Source organism: Diadema setosum, chromosome 4 (assembly GCF_964275005.1).
Source record: "Diadema setosum chromosome 4, eeDiaSeto1, whole genome shotgun sequence".
Lineage (NCBI taxonomy): Eukaryota > Metazoa > Echinodermata > Echinoidea > Diadematoida > Diadematidae > Diadema > Diadema setosum.
The window spans coordinates 3,145,605-3,168,212 of record NC_092688.1 but is presented as its reverse complement, the minus strand read 5'-3'; the positions used below and the strand labels follow the sequence as shown (position 1 = coordinate 3,168,212).

The window sequence follows — 22,608 nt, the reverse complement described above, 5'->3', positions numbered from 1 at the left end:
TTCTGTCATATCTACTTGTCATGTTGCCACTTTGTTAATAGCAGTGTATACTAATGAGTGCATCCACTGTAAAATGTGGAATATTCTGCAGTGTGGGCAGTTTCTGTAAATTTTATGCTCTACTCAAGAAGTTTGACAATAAGAATGTGCAAGATGTGAGAGTAATGAAATATGTATTTTTTTTTCTCATTGGGTAAGATTTGTGTGTAAACACAGAAAACATCTTTTTGCTGGATGTCCTTCCTGCGATATAAATGTGCTATCGCCGGAGTTCCAAGACAGCAAGAACAATGTGAAGAGGTTTGTTTCAGGACTGTTTCGGTGCAATATGTGTACCTAGGCACTGTCTCGGTACAACACAGGTACAACATGAATGCAGTATTAGTGTCCTCTTTAGGTAGGATTTGGTGACAATTCAAGCAGTTTCGTCAAACCATGGACCTATTAGGTCCATGGCCAAACCAAGTGGACTACCTCCTTTAAACTACTGGCACTACTAGATGAGATAATTCTTTGCAAGGATGGCCACATAAGTCTAAGAAGTCTAATTAGAAGATAGCAGGGACCCATAAATGGGATCGCTTTCCATCACACGACTGCCATGTGCCAGCTAAATACGGCTCGACCCCGAGAGAGAGAAAGAGGGAGAGATGGAGAGAAACAGAGAATGAGTTGATGGGTAAATCTGGGCAAATCAGATTAGGGGACAGTACGTTTCTCTCTCACTTTTCTCTATTTAAATCCAGGAGCATGGAGAGAGGATTGTGGTGTTGTAAATTCAATGCGTTCCGAGCATAGTCCGCTGATGGAGGGTTGCTAGCCCTGAGGGAGAATGAGAATTCCACAGAATAGAGAGAGAGAGAGTGGATAGAAAGGACTTTCATATAGATTGGATTAGTACTTTAGGATATTCAACCTCATTGTATCTGTGCATGTGTGTCTGTATGTGTGTGTGTCAGTGTATCTGTGTTTATGTGTGTTGATGTACATGTGCATCTTTGTGTTTATAATAGGCCAAGTAAAAAAAAAAAAAGAAGAGTCTCTCATCCTCCCGCGCGTCTGATTTTTGACGGCGCATCAATTTTTTTTACTATGTACTATTTTTCAAAATGCTGATGAAAATGTAAAAAAATTGTGTGTCACATAATATTTGCATCTCATTTGATATTTTGTACTTTTGGGCAGCCAAAAACACATCGGAAATTCACCTACTGATCGTGATCGTGATGTCATGCAGGCATTGCATTAGAATCTGTTAAAGTGCGTATTCACTGTCGAACCGCTAGCCAAGAATCCTACAAACCAGCTGCTATGTAATACCATAAAAAAATCATTTTACGAGGCGGTGCAATATTATGCTATAGTGTCTTGCGCTGTGCAGCGGCTTCAGTTAAAAGATAGTAAGATATCAAATAGTAAGGACCTCCCACATCACCTCTCTCCAAAAATCCAGACAAGAAACTCCTCTAAGTTTCTTTTTTTTTTCCACTTGCCTTATTATACTGTGCAATATATATGTGTGTGTGTGTGTGTGTGTGTGTGTGTGGCTTGTAAACATGACAAAGTACAAGTAGTACCACAACAGGATTTTTTTTAAAGTCCTTGTGTGATTACTGATCCTTTTAGTATGATATACTTGTCCTTTGTGATTTAAAAGAGCAACAATGTCGGCTTTATTCACAGTGGCAATGGATGCTGTACTTATTGTAATGACCAAACCTAAATAATTGAGACACTGAATTATGGCATGGTAATTTGTGATAATCTTACTATGCATGAACTTCATGATTGTATGCACTTGTGATCTGTGTTATTGGAATTTTTCATTTAAAAGTACTATGCCTCTTACGGTGTGCAGGAGGCTGAAAATTCAACTTATTTCAGGCATGAAAAATTGAATGTAATGCTTTTTCCAGACCTTTTAAAGTGGTACCCTTTTGCAAACATCATAAAATTTGCATAGTTGAAGAATAATGTTAATGTCTCCCAACATTGCGTATGAAATCTTGCAGTAAGACAATTCAGAGTTTTAAAAAACAGGAATGAAAAACTAGCTCCATGTCTTTCAAGAAGATGCTTTGCTTTGTGCTGAGAGTAGTGGTTAAAATGTATTGAAAATTTGTAGTATTGTTTCTCCTCTATCAGAAAGGAGTTTTTAGTTTTATCATTCTGGTGATAGATTAGAAGGCCCTACCCCTATAATATACCAACTTATGAAAGGAATATGATTTTCAGGGTTGCAAAAGGGGCATAGAAACTTTGAAGCAACATCCCTATATCCTTCTGCCATCAAACAAGTGTATTTCTCTCTGAAAGTGAAACAATCCACAAAGAAGTTTTATTGTCTGTGAATGGTCAATACTCACATTGTTCAAGACATGACCCTTTTAACAATTGCAAGTTATAGAGTAATATGCACAAGTCCACAGCTCTCCATGGTACAAAGTTTCATACAACTGACCCCCTCGAACCCATCACATTGCAGGTGACCCTCAAACCAAGGAGGTTTAAGAGATGGAGTTCCAACTGGCTGTAATTATTCAAACAGTTGTCACTTTTCTATTGATGTACAAAAGAATTCCATAGGTGCATCTGTGCCTTTGGTGGCGGGGTTTGATGCCGCCGTCTTGCTGAGCAATCTGAAGATTCATTTTGAACGTGAACTTAATGTTGGCTATATTTTGCTTGTTTATCTATTAAATGAAACGAAATCTCTCGTAATGATAAAGCTCATTAAACAAAGGTCAATCCCTTCAAGAAATATGTGCAAAAGTGTAAATCAGAGCTGTATCATGTGAAAGTGTTTAAAACTGTACCCTCCCGGAAAGCCAGTTTTATCACTTTTCCACTTAATTCCTCCAAATAAAACTGATATGGAATAATCTTCGAGTATAATTCTATATTAATAGATATATCAGATTAGTGGCCGGGCACGGCCAGTCGAGTACTTTTCATTGTCATTTCATCATTTTTTGTGCAATTTCTATTCGCGCATCCCTGTGCTTTACCATTATATACCACCTATCTTTTATAAGTAGGGATGGCGAAAAGTAATTACCATCACAAAGACATATTTTCGTTAGAAAGTGGCTGATGATTATGCAATGAGACATGAGTCAATTGTCTTCCTATCTGCGCGGCAGATCCAGTTTGCCACATGCTTCAAATACTTTCGAGTGGCGGCATCAAACGTGACTTCAAAGGAAATACGACAGTTGTGACTCCATTCTCTCGAACCTCCTTGCTCAAACGGTGGATGTTACTATTGCACAGGCAGCTGAAGTCTTTAACGAGATGCTAGGCCCATTCATACCAAAATTGTTTTTTACTCATGATGCAAACTTCAATTTTATTTACTGCTTTTCACATATAGCAAAAAAAAAAAAAAAGGAAAGAAAAGCAAAAAAAAAAAATCAACCACAAGCAAAACACTTTCCATCTTCAAATTTTCACAAATTGTCACTGGCATTCAACGCATATAGTGTAGACAAGATCTTTCATGAGCATTTTAATTTCGCGAATCTTGGCTTTGCGAGCTTAAAGATGCATTCCTCGTTTCACAAATTACAGTTCATACACTGCACATTATCACTGCAGTAACTCTTTTCACATACTTTTGCATACCAAGGACAAAGGGGTATCAAAGTCAAAGAGGACATTGAAATTAGATTATCAGGCAAGCAAGTATTGAAGTGGATACTAGATCATGTATAAAGTTAAGCCGAAAAAGTAAATATTGGCTTTGGGAAAAATTGCCAAAGAAGAACTAAGATACGTGCAATCTAACTTTGATTAAAATTAGATGGCCCTTGAAATTGTAATTTTACCATGATCTGATAATCACAGAAGCATGCATATTGAAGATGATTACAGACACTTTAATGGCTATGAGAACATCTCTAACCTTGAAGAAAACTTTTAGGGAATTCAAATCTCCTTGAAAAGAGCAGAAATGAAAATAATCTACAAGTGTATGTTGTGTTGTTTATCGCAACCATTTTTTACACACCAACAATGGCACAGGCTCATTTTGCATGTTGACCCCCATTGAAGTACAATGTAATATGATCAGGTGTCTGTTGGAAAGCCAGATTCTTGTGTATGGTACTATGGTAGATGATCAATGAAGAAGATGCAAGTTTCTGCAAGGTGGGCGGGAACAACTCTTCGCGGGCCTGTTTCTCTCCTGTTTGCGTTGACGTCTGTGTTTACTCGAGTGTGTCACCTGGGTAATCATCCTCGGACTAATATCATATCAGTGGTAGGTAGTGTTGGCTTCGCATGAATCATCTTTTGCGGGCATTGCATCTGGAGATTAGCAGGGCAGCTTGGGTCGTGGCTGTGGTGAGAGATTATGTATGATGCACTTGCACTTTTGTGTTTGTTTCTCTTTGTTCTTATTTGTTGTTTTTGTTGTTTTATGAGCGAAGTAAAGAGCATGTTCATGTTTTAAAGGTCACAGTGAGCAAGTGTGCTTTAAATAGTGCTGATTTTTTATGTGCTCCTTGAATATACAGGACAAAATCACCCCCCCCCCCCCCACCTATGTACCTGTTAAGGCAAAGGAATCTATCTGAGTGCCCCCCCCCCCCCCAAAAAAAAAAAAAAAAAAAAAAAAAAAAATGAAACTGCTGCATCCATCTGAGATATAGTACCCAGATCGCGGAATTCACGCAAATAACCCCAGGAAATATATGTATCTATGAAGTCTCATTAATGAAGATTGTCTTTAATGAGTTTGAGGTGACAAAAAATGATGTCAAGTATCAAAACTCAATGCTATCATAAAATTCGCTTTGTGTTTGCTCTGTGTTGTAGGCTTCTCAGGTACAGCCCTGTCGTGATTTATACAGCGACTGGGCTGTGTATAGTTAGTGTATTTACAGTGTACTTACATGTACATGTGTATGCACAGCCCTGTCACATCATGGGCCCCCGGCTTCGGGCCCCCGGCCTCGGACCCGGGCCTCGAACCTGGCCTTGGGTTCGGCCTTTGGCCCAGCCTTTGGCCCGGCCTTTGCCCCAAGCCCTACTGTACATTGTAGATGGTCTATGGGTAACAAAACTTGTCTGTACCTGGTCATGGACAAATAATTAATACCAGGTCCTCTAAATACTAATTGCACACTACTAATACTGCATATATTGTTATGGTGTAAATCCTGTGTTAGAAATATGGTCACTTCATCTCTGATTTAGCACAATTTGAAATGTGCTAAAAACCCCACATGTCATTTTACATTGATTTTGGGGTGTTTACAACCATTTTCAAATGCGTAAACCTGCTATTAAACATTTCAGTAACAAAAGTTTTTGATGTAACCCATGAAAATATAGGTAAACTAATATGTTTATCAATACACAAAAATTGGTGTCGCTCCTCGACGGGATGAGTGGTGATTTTTGACCTTGAACTTGGCAATTCTTTTTTAAAATCCAACTTTGGGGGCGCCCTACAAGAAGGGCACTAGAGCAAGTGAGAGTCTTTAAATATGCATGATATTGGGTTCTAAGCAAATTGAATTTTGAAGTTATCAGCTGCCAAACATGCACCCAAAAACATTAACTTTGACACTCAACGCCATTTTCGGTGACCTCTTGAGCAATAATGGATTGTCAGATCTGCGCCATAACACATTGTGCATGTTAAGATCATAAAGAACAAATGTTCCAATTTACAGAAAATAAGCAATGTAACTCATCTAACTTGGCTGTGACAGCAGTTCAGAAATAGCAAATTTTATTTTAAACTCCATTTTTCGACTGCGCATTGGTTGCTAAGGGAGTCCGTATCTTAGCAACCATTTGACCTTGGGGCAAAATATCTCAGAATCTTTGGTCAGACGCTTGGGGGAACATTTGGCGCAAATTTAAAGAAAATTGAAGGGGGTCGGGTTAACAGCAGTGGTCAATTTGACATGGATTGGCCCATGTATTTTCATACATTATTGATTATTTTAAAGTGCATCTCTATGTGTTCTTTATTTTTTTTTTTAAATAAAGATTTTACTGACCACATGCCAATATCCATGAAGCCAGATCTGTGATTGCCTTGAGTGAGATAAGATTTTCTGTAGCATTTCTCTTTTAAAGCCATTGATTCTCTTGTACAAAATGAATGTTGATCCAATACATGTATATTTACAGGGGATATCTATACCAGCTCTCTATACCTTTTTTTTCCCTCCAATTTGACATAGGCCTAGATTGGTTAAACTGAAGCTTGAAAACCATAATGGCAATAAGGTAGTACAGTCATTTAAGTACAGGAATGATACAGTGAAATCTCTCATGAGGATTGCTTGAAACACACACAGGGGGGAACAGTGTAGAGAGAGAGATGGTTATGTCTCTATTACGGTACCATGTTTACATATATCGTCACTGGGGTGACAAAACCTCGTATCTCAAAATTGTCAAATGTTCAGGAGAACGAAAAAACATGGCGGCCAAAGCACTATAGTGAATGGGAAAGCCTTCTCTTTGACATGTCATGGTGGCTTCATTTTTGGAGTAAGACAGTTAGGATTTGGCCAAGACATCACTTGACCCATTGTTTGACCATTAAGCTAAAAAAAAATTTTTGACATTTTTGAGATACGAGGTCTTGTCACCCCAGCGACGAATTATGCTTTTACGTGTGAATATAAGTGTCATACTTGTCTGCCTGACAATATATGAAATGTTTCCTGTGCCCTTTGACATATTTTTGTAGACGTGAGTAAACAGACATCACTCAGGCCTATCCTGACTAATATGCTTCTTGTCATTTATAATCAATTTCATTACGTCATGATTTCTGTGGTAGCTACCACAAGGTAAATAAAGCTCTTCCTCACAAAATATTGCAGGGCGTTTTGTGTTGTTGCCTACTGTGTGTATACTTGCAGACAAAAGGAAGCATACATGCCTTGTTCCGCAACAATGCATGATAGGATATGGCGAGTGACGTTTCTAGGAAGTTGATGTGTGATATTGGTCGGCCAACGTAAATTAACCAACAGATATGTAAATGTATTTTGTGGACAAGAGTAGTGTGCACATTGGATTTTTCTTTTCTTCAGGGTGAAATGTTTACATTACCTTCCTGATAAGATACTATATTACACATTGTCAAAGGCATTTCCTATGAACTGTTTGAAGGATACTACATGTACATTATAGTTATAACATGCACACTGCTGATTATATAGAGAAGTCATACATTATCACACTGTCTTTCTTGTTGATAAGATACAATGTATGTATTGCTTGCAACTTCATAAATTCCTGGCCCAATGAGGGTTGCTCTGACAAACTTAGAGTTTTATGTTCATGAACAGTTGTGACAGCGTAGTGTGATGTATCACCCTATGTTTTCCCGGAGCTCAACCAGACTCGCGGTTTATCTGTGGCTATCATCCAATCATGTGTAAAAAAAGATCCAGGTAATGAAGAAAGATTGCAGGTACATAATTGTATGCATTGATTTGTAGAGAGTTCTTGTGTGTCCTTTAAAAAAAAAAAAAAAAAAACCAACCAACCCCCCCCCCCCCGCAAAAAAAAAAAAATGCATGATGAGGGAAATTGAAAAGGGACCAATTTATGGTTATCCGTGATGAGGAGCTTACCCACAGTTACATGTATGCATGTGCCCTTTGACCTGGGCATTGGTGCAGAAGCAAAGGTTGAGAATAAACCCCTGTTCAGACGCAAGCCAATTTATACCAAAACTTAATAAAAGAAACGAAGTATAAAGAATCATCGTTTAGCCGACAGAACGTTCAGATGCTAATCTCGACCGTTCTGGAAAAGGTTGTATACATAACCTGTAGATGTGCAGTTTTCCACTGCACATGCTGTTATGGTCATGAGTGACAGCTATGGGGTCACCTTTTGTGTGCGCTCCTAGGCCTAAGCCCCGCCCAGTTATACTGGTAGGCCTATATGGTTGCCATACATTCAGATGCACAATGGACATGATGAAATGCTGATTCGTTATCGAGTTCTAGTTTGAAACGATGCTCTGACCATCGTTTCGTTATACATGTCGTTGTTCGTCATTTCGTTAGTCAGCGTTCAGACATAAATTCATCATATAGCTATATCGTTTTGGTATACATTGTTGCTATACCGTGCTAGTATTTTGTTGACCTGAACACCCTGTAGTCAGAACAAGCCTCTCTTGAGAGCAAAGATGACCTCACGTGGATCACAGCATTTCAATTGGCTGTCATCCTCTTCATCGGCAGTTCTATTTCCGACTCGCCTTCCTCACACGCTCGTGAGTTATAGGGCACTTTGAAAGCCTGAATGTGATGGAATCCCAGGATGTGAGTGTCTGCTAGGCTAACAGGTGATCATCCCTGTATATGGCCAGCATCTTTCATCCTTCAATCCTTAGTGAAATGGATGGAGACTGACAGGACTGAGACTGCTGGTAGTCTGTCTGTAGCTGCCCATGAAGCACTCATTCCATCTACCAACCTGAGGGATGGGTTCATGGGAGGGATGGGTTCCAAAGGTTCATCACTCCCATGGTCTTAAAGGGATGGTACAGTGTATAGTTTTAGTTGAGATAGGGATTCAGGTTTCTAACTTTTTTGTGTGATAATGAGAATCCTCTCATGAAGTATGAAAGAGCATACAATTCTAAGGGGAATTCAAAGTTTATTTGATGATAATTGGTTTTGAAATAGCCGAGATATCCAAAATCAAATAGGTCCAAATGAAAGATGGGACCCACTTCTTATTAGGACCACTTTGTTTTCATTTGTTTTTTAATATCGCAACCTTTTCAAAACCGATTTTGTCAAATAAGGTTTGAATTCCTCTTAGAATTGTATGTTCTGTAATATTTCATAAGTGGTTTCTGATTATCTCATTAAAATTAAAATCAAAATCACCTATCTTAACCAAAACTATGCCATCCCTTTAAAGGAAGAACTCTACTTCACTTCAACTTGACCTTGATTAAGAGAGTAAAGTCTGCTGTTGGGTTATACATTAAGTTGGTTTGAAAATAATTTTGTTAATGATTTAGCAAACCATCCCTTTGAAGATTTATAATTGCAGAGTCATTACAGCTCTTGGTGCAGCAGCTGTTCATTATTTTGAGCTAAGATTTGTGTGCAGTTACAATTTAAAGACTAAATGACAGACAGCAATATCAGCTCATCTCATTTACATCAGTGATTATGACTGATCTGGATGTTCCATGAAAACATTATATTCCCCCCCCCCCAGCTTTTTTCGATCACTCTTTTTGTCAAATCAACTTGAGCACAGAACTAACCTCGCATGTAATGTATCTCCTCATGTTTTCACTGATTGTTGTAATGATACCTGGTAGTAGAATAAATGTGGGACTACAGGGGCCCCACTTATTGGCAGTCACAACTGTTTGATGTTGTGCATTCAGATGTGATAATTGACAGTTGTTTTTGATTGATAATATTTTAGGAATGCCCATTTGGTATTTTAGGAATTCTGTCCTGTAACGTTCAGTTTATACAAGCAATGCAAATTAAAACAAAGCTTTAAAAAAAAGATGGCTAAAAATCTTGTTCAAGAAAAATGTTGTGCCAATTTGTATTGACTTAGGATCTTCAAAGCCCATCTTGTGGGTATCAACTAAGATTTATGTGCATCATGTTTTTGGATTTAATCAGGAAACTTGAAAGTCTATATTGAGAACATTACCCTGAGTGTATAGGTCATTAAGTTGAACTCTTCTATTGAAAGTCGCCAATGTTAAGTGCATAGGCCTACAGTATTTCAAATGAATTTACAAGGAGGGAAACATATTAAGTTTCTCTTTGTCTGCATATGATTTCCCTTCCATAAAGGTCTTGCCTATAAATATGTGCTTCTCTAAAAGTTATGTGCCTGCAGTTTCAGCCGAGAGTTAAGGGGACATTATTACCGGAACTTTTTATTACATGTACTTTCAAACTGAAAGTGGCTGAGGAGAAAAGACATCTAATTTTGGCAGAGGCAAATTGAATCAGAGATTGTCCCTCAAGAGAGCTCTCAACGCATGACTAAATGGTTGCTCCTTCCTTCGTTCCTGCTTTTTTTTTCTTTTTTTTTGTGAGAACTTCCTCACTGCATTGTACATGTAATTCTCCCCCCTCATTTCTGCAATGCCTGCCCCCTTTTCCCATCATTGCCAAATCCTTCCCCATTTATTCGTATCTATAGGGGCATCCCCAAAGAATTCCACTGTAAATACCAATAATGCTTCCATCCCTGGAGAACCATTAGAGTCTCCACTCTTTTTCCTGCTCAGCAGGGACAGTGAATCATCACTCTAGAGGTATTTATTTCTGTCCATATCACGATGATAGATGAAGGTGTTGCTGGTTATTTCCCACCTTGTCTCACAGGGTAAAGATATGCCAGCTGCAAATATGGAATGGATTGGACAATCTGCTGCCAGAACAGTACAATGTTCAGTAACAATGCCTGGCAAAAGAAAACTAGAAAGAGCTAGCCTTTGAAGCAATGTTTTACGTCAGATGCAATAGATTTGTCATAATCAAATGTCAGCTCTGATGAATGCTGCAACAATATAATGGATTGCAATTGTTTTTCTTACATAAGAATGTAGCAGAACATAGCTTCCTTTGTTACGATAAATGCAGAGACTCAAAGCATATTCTATACTATTTTGTTGATGTATCATGTTGGCTAGTTGATGTTTTCATTCTTCTTTTTTTTTCAAATTTCATTCTGGTTTCCATCCATGAGTTGTTAAGAGTGGAAGTAAGAGTAAGCATACCATGCATGTGCACACATAACATCATGTACCAAAGTCAGCTATTTTTCATCCATTTCATAAATATTATTAAAGTGGTGAAATTCAGAGAGTAGAAATTTGAGAGCTCACTCAGGGCAGTCTTACTACTTTTGGTTGCAGTTGCATGTCAAGAATTAGTGTTACATGTATGTAAATAATCTTGAAAAGGGGAAAAAAATGTATAGAAATGATGCAGAGCAGTGGGTGTCAAGAAAAAACTGCTTTGTTTCATCCACTGAGGGCTAAGGGGCCCCTTCAGATTCCTCCAGCCAGGTTTGACAGTGAGGAACCCCATCTGAATCCAAGCCAGGCATTTTTGATTGCATCCAGGAATGCAGGCATTTCCTGATTGAATCACGGGATGCCAGGATGGCCCTCTGGTTTTCAGGGGAGCTGTTAATTGATTGGGACAGTGATTAATCCGTTAAGTGGAACACGTAGAAGGGGGGAAGCCCTTGGTGGACTTGGAGATAAGAGCATGCCGTGTCATTCTCTCATAAAATTGGCCTGTTCATGTTTGTGCACAGAAAAAAAGAAAATTGCCTCAAAATGTGCCAAAGTGTGAACATGCCGTGCAATGGAAAATGGCCAAGAATGGCATCCACGAGCATTAAAAAAAGTTGTCGTGAAGTGATGGCTCTTTCATGAAGGTTCAATGATCTATCTTTATATGTAAAACAATGCACTATGATGATTTATTTCTTGATGGTGATATACATGTACTTCTTGATAATGATACATGCTTTGTTTTTGCATTTTGTATATTTTTCCTTATACAGGTATCATCAGTGAGAAATGATGTCTTTGACAACCTGTGCTGAATGACAGTGTGCTTAAGGCAACACTGAAGGATACAGACAGAGCTCTGTTCGATTGTCGGGTGGAAACAGCACATCCTTTCTTGGGGGACTCTTCTCTCATCTGTCCCAATGCAAAACACACCGGCAGTCATGACCCAGGCGCCGCTCAAGAACGACGCCAACCAGCAGGGCTGGAATGAGATCCAGGAGCTGCTGCAGCAGACGCAGCAGGAGAACACCTTCATGCGACAGCAGATGGAAGTCATGCGCCAGGAGAACCGCATCTTGAAGGACCGTCTGAAGACGATTGACTCCCAGACGCAGGCATCCCGCACCGACAGCGAGAAGGCCCTCCTGCTGCGGTTAGAGGGTGCTGCTCCGGTGGTGGAGGACCGATTGCAGGGAGCAGCTGAGGCCTCGGATGACACCTCCACCAGAGACTCCTCCTACATCATCGCTGATCAGGCCGGGGAGCAGATCTTGCCTGGATTTCCATCATCATCATCGGATGGCTCCGTCGTCCTGCCGGATGAGCCATCCAACCTGTCTGATGGCAATTGGGACATACTGAGCAGCGATGGGGAAGGTTCCATGGCAAACTTGCAAGACAGGATCCTGCAAATGGAGGAGAATCATTACTCCGTCAATGAGGAACTTCAGGCAACACTCCAGGAGCTCAAGGACCTTCAGGACAACATCACAGACCTGACAACAGATAATGATAAACTTAGTGAGGAAAAGACAATGGTCATTGAGGCCCTCTATAGGCAAATGGACAAAATGGACAAATTAAAAGCATTCACAGATCACTTGAGGAGCATCTGTGATGAGCACAAGTTGGAATATGACATGAAAGAGTTTGCAGATCAATTGAGCACTTCAAGGACTTCTTTGTCTGTGTCAAGTCAGGTCATAGAACTCTCAAGAAATGAGGAGGAGCAAGAGAAGCTGACTGCTCTCCTGAGGGAACACAACTCAGAAATTCAGTCGGAAGTGGATAAATTGAAGGACCAACTTGTGGAGATGGAGGGGATGCTGAGAAGTGCTCTGGCAGCCAGGCAGTCCTTGGAGCAGGAGATAACTGTGCTAAAAGGCAAGCTCTCCAGCACTGAGGTGGAGAGAGAAAAAGGAGAGGCTCTTCTAAGAGCTGAGAAGGACAAACTAACTCAAGTCTTCCAGTACCAGGACCCAGAGGGCTCTCTGAATCTGGCTCAGCTCCTGGAGGATGCCAGGCAAGAGAAGGACTCAGCGGAATCCAGGTGCTTCGAACTTGGCCGAGCCTTGGAGGAGAGCAACAATCATGCTGAGAAGCTCCAAGAGGAGTTGGAGAGAATTGAAGATGAGTTCATGTCCAGCAAGAATCACTTTGAGGAGCAGGTGGAGCGATATCAGGCAATGCTGCGTGAACTGGACAATGAGAAGCAGGAACTGGAGACAGAAGTGATCAATCTGAAGGAGACTGTCATAGAACTGGAGGAAACAGTGGAGAGACAGGAGTATGACAAGCAGCAGCATCTCAGCACCATAGCTGATCTCAACCAGGCTGTTCAAACCTTGAGAGAAGAGAAGCAGCACATGTCTCGGGAGCTGACTGACCTCAAACGCACCAGCGCCCGCAACTCAGAGGAGTGGTTCCAGTTCCAGCGAGACTTGCAGAAAGCAGTGGTCATTGCCAATGATTACCGCAATGAGGCTCAGGATGAAGTGAAAACCTTAGAGAAGGACAGGCAGGACCTCCACAACCAAATCAAGAGTTTGTCTGCAGAAGTGGAAAGGCTGAGAAAGATTGAGAGAATGCACAAACCCTCCACACCACCACAGAGCCAAGCTCGTAGTACTCCTTCAGAGAATGAAATCCGTCAGCGAATGCAGGCCATAATGAAGTCATCTGAGAAGGACATCGTTCGAGGGAGCAACTCCCGCAAAACCTTCACCAATGGAAATCATCATGCCCTGTCAGTGAAGTCCCTCATAAAAACCATAGAGAGTAATGCAGGCAATGACACGCCAAAGGTTCCAAGTAGTCCGGTCAGCTCCACCAGCCCCGTTCCTCTGTCTTATGGCAACCGGCCCCCCATGGAGAGACGAAATACCACAATAGCAATAACAAAGACTATGAACACAAAACCTCAATACTCCAGGCGAGCCACAACAACTATCATCACATCCCCCGAGTCACAGAAGCTGGCCATGAGTAGCTCCAGCCGGGCACATGACGACAGCATGATTGGGCGCACCAGGGCACAGCCCACGACGCGCACAGAGGCCCGGCAAACAATCACAGATGCCCTCACCCGCAGCAGGGATTTCTCCACCAGAAGGTCGAGCACAGCGAGCCGTGACTCCAACGAATCCCCAACATCACGGAGGACCAAGTCCCTAAACTGTGATCCGATCCCAACAGGGAGGAGAACATCATCGTCATCGATGAGGGACTGCGATTCACCCACTCCAAGAGAGACTGTTGGAAACCAGTCTCCAACCGCCAGGAAGGCAGGGTGAGCATGAGCTGGTTTTCCTGTCAAATCCACTCTTCAGCTAAAGCTTTTCTGTTTGAGCAGTGCAACATTCAATAACTTTTATAGATAAATGATTCTTTTGTTGACTTGCTGTCAAATTTTTGGAACTTTTGCTTGCATTGAGAAGAGTACAGATAAAGAATATATAAAACAATGTTGCATTGTACTGAAGACATATTTTTAGAATGTACATGGTAGAATATTCTGCCAATCATTTTATTGTCATGAATGCACATGAAAAAATTCATTATAGATACCAACTCTAAGTCATTTTTCCAGGTCATGATTGATGAAAGCATTACATGATATTTTGATGAGATTAATGGAATTAAAGATCTTTCAAATTGTGTTGAATTGAAGTATGCTTTATTTCCAGGCAAAAGAAATCGTTCAAATTGAATAAGAGTGTCTTTACGTCCCTGAAAAGAGAACGATATTCATACTACACTGTGCATACCCTACTGTTTCTTGCCATTTCATGATGCTTTCCTTTGAGCTCCTAACTTTGCTGATCTGGTTCATGATATGGCAGGGAGGCAACAGACAAGAAGGACCCGCTGTCGGTGCTGGTGAAGTGTGAAGGAGGTGGCTCCAAGAGGAATGCCCTACTGAAGTGGTGTCAGACTCGGACCCAGGGCTACAAGGTACGCTATATCCTGATATCAAGTATGATCGTGTAACACATCTGCACAGGTATATGTACAGTGTATATACAGGTATATGTACAAAGCTGCCCTGTCTGCTTCAATCTCCAGGAGGCTCCCCATGATCAACTAAAGGAGACCTCCGGATGATTTTCAGATTTTCACATTTGAACAACTATAAATTAGTTATACTGAGGACAGAGTTTCAAAATTTATGATAATTGAGAGGAAAAAATATGAATGTTTTCAAATTTTATAACGAATTGCAATGAACAAGGGTGATGACATGGTAGCCTCACCATAAGAATGCATGAGTTGGGGCTCAAGGAAGCAGAACAAAAGAAGAAGGCATACATAGACTATGCACACGTTGTAGGTGAACTCGCAAGCAAGCAGCATTGTAATGGAATTACACTGCTACATTTCTGAAATATATGAGCATCCTATGTCAACATCCTTGTTCGGTGTAATTTTTTTAAGGCTTTTCAAAGTGTTGTTTCTCTGCTCAAGAACCACAATAAATTCCATAAATCTATTCATGGAGGTATTAATTTATGTACTGCATGATGTGAAATTATGAAAATCATCTGGAATGCCCCTTTAACTCTCCTTTATGTCCTGACGAATGAATGTAAAAGCCTTCCTGATTCAGGGATCATTTTTGCCCACTGAGATGCATGAACATGCAGTCATCTCCCTAATTGCTCTTTAAAAACCTCCCTGGCTTTAAATGTACAAGTGTTGGCAGCCATAGTATTATGCCACATTGTATCTCTGTGTTTAAGGTAAGTCATCATGCAGGCAGCCAAGTGCAGTAATACATACTGGTTCATTCTTGAGCTCAGCCAACTTTGTACATAGTGATCTTGGTCCCTCCCAAAGGGATGCAGAAATCTGACATGTAGAACTCACTGAGAATCTCTCCCCGATATCGTGGCTTAATGATCATGCCAGGTTCTGCCCAAGAGTTTCCATATATGCACCGAGGAGTAATTTTGGCATTACTCATAGTAATTGTGTTGGACAATATTCAAAATGTGGTACTGCAGCATGATTTCCAGCACAATGCCATAATCCCTTTTGACTTTCATAGAATCTTTCATAGAAAACAATGGTGATGTACATTGGAATGTTCATTTCTGTCATGGATTCCCTCTTCTGTGAAGGTTAAGTATCAGAAGCTTACCATGTATGGGTACTTGATGATTTCCTGTAGTCAAAGAGAATTTGTAAAGGGATTTTCCCAGGTATGTGCCTGAGGTCTTCATTTAAAAAGTGCTCTCACAGTGTCTGAATTACAAGGATTATGTCCAGTGGATGTCATGGTTGTGTGGGGGAATGATTTGAGGTTAAAGAGATCTGAAGAGAAGGCACTAAGTAACATCACAGTTGCTTAATTACAAAATCTCCAAAGTTTGCTGACTTTGTGGTGAAATGATGTTCAAATAAATGAGAAACCATGCAGACATACAAAAGTTGTTCAGATGTTGCTCTCAAGATATCTGTAGCCATTTATTTATAGTAACAGCATGCCAACTCTGCTCTATATAGGGAAACCAAGATAATTTTTCCCATTACTCACAGATGTTCACTAGTTTTAAGCATTTAGCATTCATTAACTATATATTTTTTTCATAGGTCCATTTTTACACATTATCAAAAACATTAGTAGCATGTGGGACTTGGAAGCTCAGATTATATATATGAGATTCTAAAAGCATCGTTTATCAGTGCATTTAATGATGGAAACCAGCCATTGATGATCAGGTATGGAGTTATCTGACTGAGATTTTGTAAACTCTCTCCCTTCTGTCTGTTGTTTTAAAGGGTGTTGAGGTAACCAACTTCAGCAGCAGTTGGAATGATGGTCTGGCATTCTGTGCCCTCATCCATAGCTACATCCCTGACACAATACCATGGAGGGAACTCAACAATCAAGACAAGGTGAGCTTCTAATAAATATGGAAACTTTGGCATCATCATTATCATTGTTATTATTATTATTATTATTATTATTATTGTTATTATTATTATTATTATTATTATTATTATTATTATTATTATTATTATTGTTATTATTATTATAATTATAATTATTAATACTATTATTACTATCATTACTACTACTACTACTACTACTAGTAGTAGTAGTACATGTAGTAGTAGTAGTAGTTGTAATAGTAGTAATAGTAGTAGCAGCAGTAGTAGTAGTAGTATGAATATGTGTGTCTTTTTGGAGCTAAGCCATTTTCAGGGAATCTTACTTGTTGATAATTTCACATGTTATTGCGTGCATACAAATTGTATATTCAGTAGAGGAGGAATGTTCATTTCACAGAGTAGTTCACGTTCACAGTCTACAAGTTCTCATCTCAGTAATAAGGGATATAAACAAGTCATCACAAAACCTATTTCTCCCACTCATCCGAATGGCCGCTTGGGCAAGGGCCCTATTCTGTGAAGAAGCAAGTAACCATGCAAGTAACTATTCACTGTCAGCCCCCTCGCCAAGTGAGCAAGTGGTTTTTTTGTAGCACCCAGGACCGGTAGAGCAGAGCAGAACAGGACAAAAAAATGTGGGAACATTTTGGTGGTGTACAATTATCTCCTAACCCCCCATAGTAGATCAGACAAAATAAGAATTGCACATTCAGTTATTAGCTCTATCAGTACCATTTGCAAACTTTTTGTGAATTATATAAAATGCATTTTAAGCTGGTGGTTTTGAGAGGCTTAATGAAAGAAAGTATCATGTGTACACTGTTATACTACAGCAGCCTTGTGGATACTCTTTTAGGCTACTTAACCCGTTGAGGACGAGTCCCGAGAAAACTCGGGCAAGTGTCTATGGGAAATGTGTGTTGTTACAAAATCAGCTCATCCTGTTAAAACAGCCCTTAAAGTAAGAGAAAAACCAAGAATGTGCAAGGTACTGTATGTTTCAATCTGCGTAATTTATATCAGAACTTTGATTCCTAGATGTTGTCACAATTTACTGTATACGCCATGCCTTTTGCAAGGATGATATTTTGCGAAATGATACTTTACAGACAATTGTCCATGTGGATGAATTCATGATCGAGAGCCACATTGATGAATAGGATAGTAAGCCATTACCCCCCTCAAATATGATATTTTACAACACATTTGACTTACAGTATGTTGGGCAACATTATCAAAAGTTGTTAATTTCGTAAATGTCAGTCAGCTTTGTGAAACTAAAAACATTGCAAAATATTCAGCAGACAATGGTGATGAATGATTGAAATGGATTTTGTGTTTGAAGGATCTCTTCTGAAATGTGGAAGGTGGAAACGACATGCCATGATTGATGAAGCTACTCAACTGTATCACTGAAAAGGAGTGCAGTGAATGTGCCATGTGACCAAAAAGTAGAGTAGAACTTACAAAATTCTTCCTTGGGTTTTGCCATTTCAGAAGCGGAACTTCACAGAAGCCTTCAAGGCTGGTGAATCCATCGGCATCTCATCCATCCTGGTGAGTATTCCCCCCCCCCCCCCCCCCCCCGGCCAGAAAGAGGCCGCTGAACGATGTAAAGCGGTTTACACCACATTCATTTCATTACTGTATGAATTTGTAGATGATACGCGTGAGAAAACAGCAGAGTGAGGCAATTTGTGTAAGATATAATAATTCAATATTTGTTTTAAAATGGTGAGTTTCATATCTTAGCTGCCTGCTGGATAGGATTTTTTGTTTAACTTTATTAATTTTTTTTTGAAGAATGTTACAAGGATGATATACAGTGGGCCTAGTTTGTTTAAATGGGTCTGGGGCAATTACCCCCCTGGGCAATTACCCTGGGCCCTTCCCCTGGCCCTAATCCAAATCCTAACCCTAACCCAAATTCCTAACCTAAACCTAACCCTAACTTTAATCTTTACTCTAATCTGACCACTAACCAGCATTTAACTGTGGGGTAATTGTTCTTGGGGGAGGGGGGAGGGGGAGGGGGTGATTGCGCTGATATAGTTTAAATACCAAATCTCCTGTAAGGTTGATTGCTTGCAAACTTAAGAGCCACTTTTCTCAAAACTGTGTTTATTTCTTGGCCACCTTTCTCACCCTGTCTGTATGAAGTCCTTTGGAAATTAGGTGGGACAAATCACATTTATATCACACAAGAGTTTGAATTGGTAGAATTCAAAAATTCAAATGTCAGGACATTAATTTTCAGCAACTTTATGAGGCTTTGGTAATAATAGGTCATATTTGAAAGTTTGGTTGACCTCTGACTGTTAAGATCGTTCATGCGTTGACCATGACTTTAAATAGGTAATATCAAGCAACTGCAGCCAAACATATAAACAAAAAAATCAGGGTTGCCATACCTTCTCACCACTTGCTGTATAAGCTGTTATATTTGCGAGGGTTTAATTTTCACAAATTTTGTGAATCACAGTTGAATCACAAATTTAACAACACACGAAAATGTCTTCATGCGCTTTGTTAAAAGAGCATTAACGTAAGAGTCAGCATCGATTCGCGAGAACAACATCTCGCGAAAATGTCTGTGACCTCGTTATAAGCGAAAATAATCTTTACGCGAAAATAACAGCATATACAGTAACCAGCTAGCAAGTAGACCCCAAAACCCAACAACAACAATATTAGAAAAATAGCAGAAGTTTTCAGTGTGGCAAGAGAGCTTCTTGTCCTGCTATCATGCAGCCTGACTCCCCCCCCCCCCCCCCCTTAGAGTTGTGCAGTGTCAGCGTCATCAAAAGTTTTGAAGTCCTTCCAGATCCATCTCTTGTGAAGGTGTGATAAAGTGTGCTGAAATATTTAAAGCAGAATTTGCATGACCTACCAAATGCAAAAATACTCAAACGTAAAGGGAGATTTGCTGAAATGTACCATTTGTTCGTCATGATTCATTAAATTTGACAATATCAACACCACAATAAACTTATTCTGTGAATATTTAGTTGCTCTGTTTCCTATCCATGAGAAACAGTGAAAGGGAATGTCATTGCACCGTTTGTGGGCAAGAGAGGGTGCTGTTCATTTCAGTGCTTTTTACAATTCTAGTCCACACTATGATCTTATCTTTCACCTGTGTTTCTGCCCATGTCATCTACAGGATATTGATGACATGGTGAAGATGGAGAGACCAGACTGGAAATCTGTCATGACTTATGTCACTGCCATATACAAGCACTTTGAGACGTAGACCTGAGACAGGGTCACCACTCCGCTGACATCTACACTGCCTTAAAGCTGGTGAAGTTGCCCTGTCACAGAGATTTAATGTGGTGTAATCTGCCCAGCTTCATTCGTGAAGGATCTGCTTCCTGTTTTCGTCAAGAGAGGGCAGCAGAGAGCAAACATTGGTGGATGCCATGCTAGACCTGATATGACTGTGTCGCCCCCTGCCGGAGTCGTGATGACCCTTTACCCCAGTTGTTCTCTGCTGTCCATCGAGTGAAGGGATTTCCTGACTAGTCATCCAATCCTATGCATTGCATTTTGCATGTAGTATTCTATTCTGCACATGAGGTAGATTCCGGTTTGTGTGTTTTAAAACAAAATGTATAGATGAATGGCATGATGTGAAGGCATGATGTACTGTGTGTGTACAAATTCTGTGTGAGTGTGAAAGGGAACAAGTCCCTGCCAAGCACAGCATTCATGGTGTCCTGTGTTTGGCAGGATTCCTGTGTGAATTACAAAACTTATCTTCCTGTATTCAACCGATAAGGCCAATTGTACTTGTTGTGGATGTTAACTCTGTCACTATTGGAGGCAACCTGTTGATATGCAAAGCGAGATGGCAGCTTTATGAGGGTTACTTGACACTTTCAGATGACCTACTTGTTGAAAAGTGCCTGATGTAGCCACATCTGCACCAGTCTACTTGAGAATAATTGGTGAAATGAGCTAGATATTGCAGGAAATGGGAAGTTTCCAAACCCAAAGTAAATATGTTGCTACTATGAATTAGGTGTTTCATCCATAGGCACCTGCAATAACTACATATACTGCAAGTTTCTTTCTGTTTATCAGTGAGCTTGCAAATTATTGGGCTTGTACAAGAGAAAGATGGGTAGGAGCTATTTGTTGTTTCAAAAGGAGGCATCATTATTTTCATTTTCACTAGTCAAAGAGAGGTGGTAGATTTTATGTGTTTGTGATTTTTATTTGTGTACAATTAACATACACTGTAGGTTTACCCCCAACACAGTTCAGCATATCTGAGACATGCATAAAAGGTGTTATGGGGTGACAGTCATGACTGTCACATGATTCAGTGCAGCAGTGGCTACCACCTGACACTTGCCTTTGGGCACAGCGCCCCCATTTGACAAAGATGTTACAACCAATTTGCCACTCCTGAGTTGTGCCTTAATGAAGCCCATGCAGACATCTGTGCACACTGAAAGCCTTACCTATATAATTATGCTTAATACCAGCATGACTTTCTTGCGATGTTTTTAACGTGTGTGCCTTCTGTACACTTGTAACATCAGAATCGTGATTGTAACTTGGTTGAATGGAATCGCCATCAATCCAAGTTCTTTTCTTTAGTGGTATTGGTCGAACAATATAGCTGACAGCTCACGGCGCGGTTTACAGCTTTTCCACCGTACTATCATTTGGAGAAATAGCTGTTTCCATGCATCACTAGCATCAGCAAAGGGATGTGATTTTCATGGATGATTTATCTTGAGATTTTTTGCATTTAAATGGTGTTTCTGTAAGAAGACAGCCAGAATGAAATTGCTGTACTCATGCTACGGCAAGTACAGCAAGTGATTATTCGAAAGAAAATCTTGGGTTCATCAAGAAAACAATGAAATATAAGCAATCTCTTTCTCTCGCTGAGGCACATTCTTTGCTAGTGATTGATTAGTGCTACATATTCTTCATCTCCACCCTTTTTCCCTTTTTCTTCTTGATTCAGAGTAAATATTGTCTTTTTTTTTTTTTTTTTTTTTGGGGGGGGGGGGGGGGAGGGGTTGTAGGATAATGGAGGATAGTTGTTAAATTTCAGAGCCACCGGGGAGGGCTGTAAAGCACATGTATTGCCTTTATGGTCACAGGCCCATGCTACATTTCATGCCTTTCATGAATCGATCGAATGGACTCTCAATTTATAAACTCACTGCTTTATGAGTTAAATTCATAAGGAGACATATTATAGTTAATGTATTGCATTGCTTGTTGTGAAGAAAAATAACTGCATTGTTATTTTTTTTTGTCTGTGTGTCTGTATACAGGTATATTTGTATACCACAGACTTCAACAGAAATTATTAATTTGAAATGTTCTCATTAATATGTGTCATTGCGTGTTTACTTTTCATCTTTCTGGACATGGTGTGATGCTGGTAACTAGTTGATAGCATAACTGCACTGAAATTCCCATTTATTTACTGACATTGGAAATTTGGCCTGTAATAACAGAGTAGTAGATGTACATTTGATGTGTATAGATATTGTAGCGATAGCGGCTGAGAACGAGTATAAGTTATTAATATATCAGTGGTTCTACCACATGTGATCATTTGTTCTGCTTATTGCTTGTGTATGAAATAATACCATATTATAAAACACATAAGCCATTATTTGAAATGAATATAATTAGCATTGCACTTGTGTTCATATATATACTGTGTTTCTATATGTGTATATTTTGGAGAGACTTCCATTGCCAATGACCTAAGCTGAACTGTATTCAAAATTCATGTAGATCGAGTTTGGTAGCCTCAAGGTATTAAGTCCCACCCGATCATAGTTGTAACACTTGTAGATATTTTCGAAGTTGCATATGCAATATACATATTTTTATTTGCTGCAGAGGAAGAGAGTTAGATCTGTGATTACCCAACCATAGAACTGCAG

The 22,608-nt window shown here is 39.8% G+C and overlaps 1 protein-coding gene across 1 annotated transcript; it reads left to right on the top strand.

Annotated features, from left to right (window-relative positions):
- The first annotated feature begins 11,605 nt into the window (after positions 1-11,605).
- LOC140226763 (cytospin-A-like) lies at positions 11,606-21,634 on the top strand. Its single transcript, XM_072307192.1, has 5 exons — positions 11,606-14,078; positions 14,632-14,743; positions 16,571-16,687; positions 18,182-18,241; positions 19,848-21,634. The coding sequence occupies exons 1-5, from the start codon at positions 11,710-11,712 to the stop codon at positions 19,935-19,937; spliced, it is 2,748 nt and encodes a 915-aa protein (XP_072163293.1). The 5' UTR covers positions 11,606-11,709; the 3' UTR covers positions 19,938-21,634.
- Positions 21,635-22,608: the final 974 nt, after the last annotated feature.

Bases quoted from the DNA above. Each gene is read 5' to 3' on its own strand.
- LOC140226763 (XM_072307192.1), top strand. From the start codon at position 11,710: ATGCAAAACACACCGGCAGTCATGACCCAGGCGCCGCTCAAGAACGAC. The intron at 14,744-16,570 runs GTACGCTATATC...GTTGTTTTAAAG, and splicing joins CTCGGACCCAGGGCTACAAG to GGTGTTGAGGTAACCAACTT. The intron at 16,688-18,181 runs GTGAGCTTCTAA...TTGCCATTTCAG, and splicing joins AACTCAACAATCAAGACAAG to AAGCGGAACTTCACAGAAGC.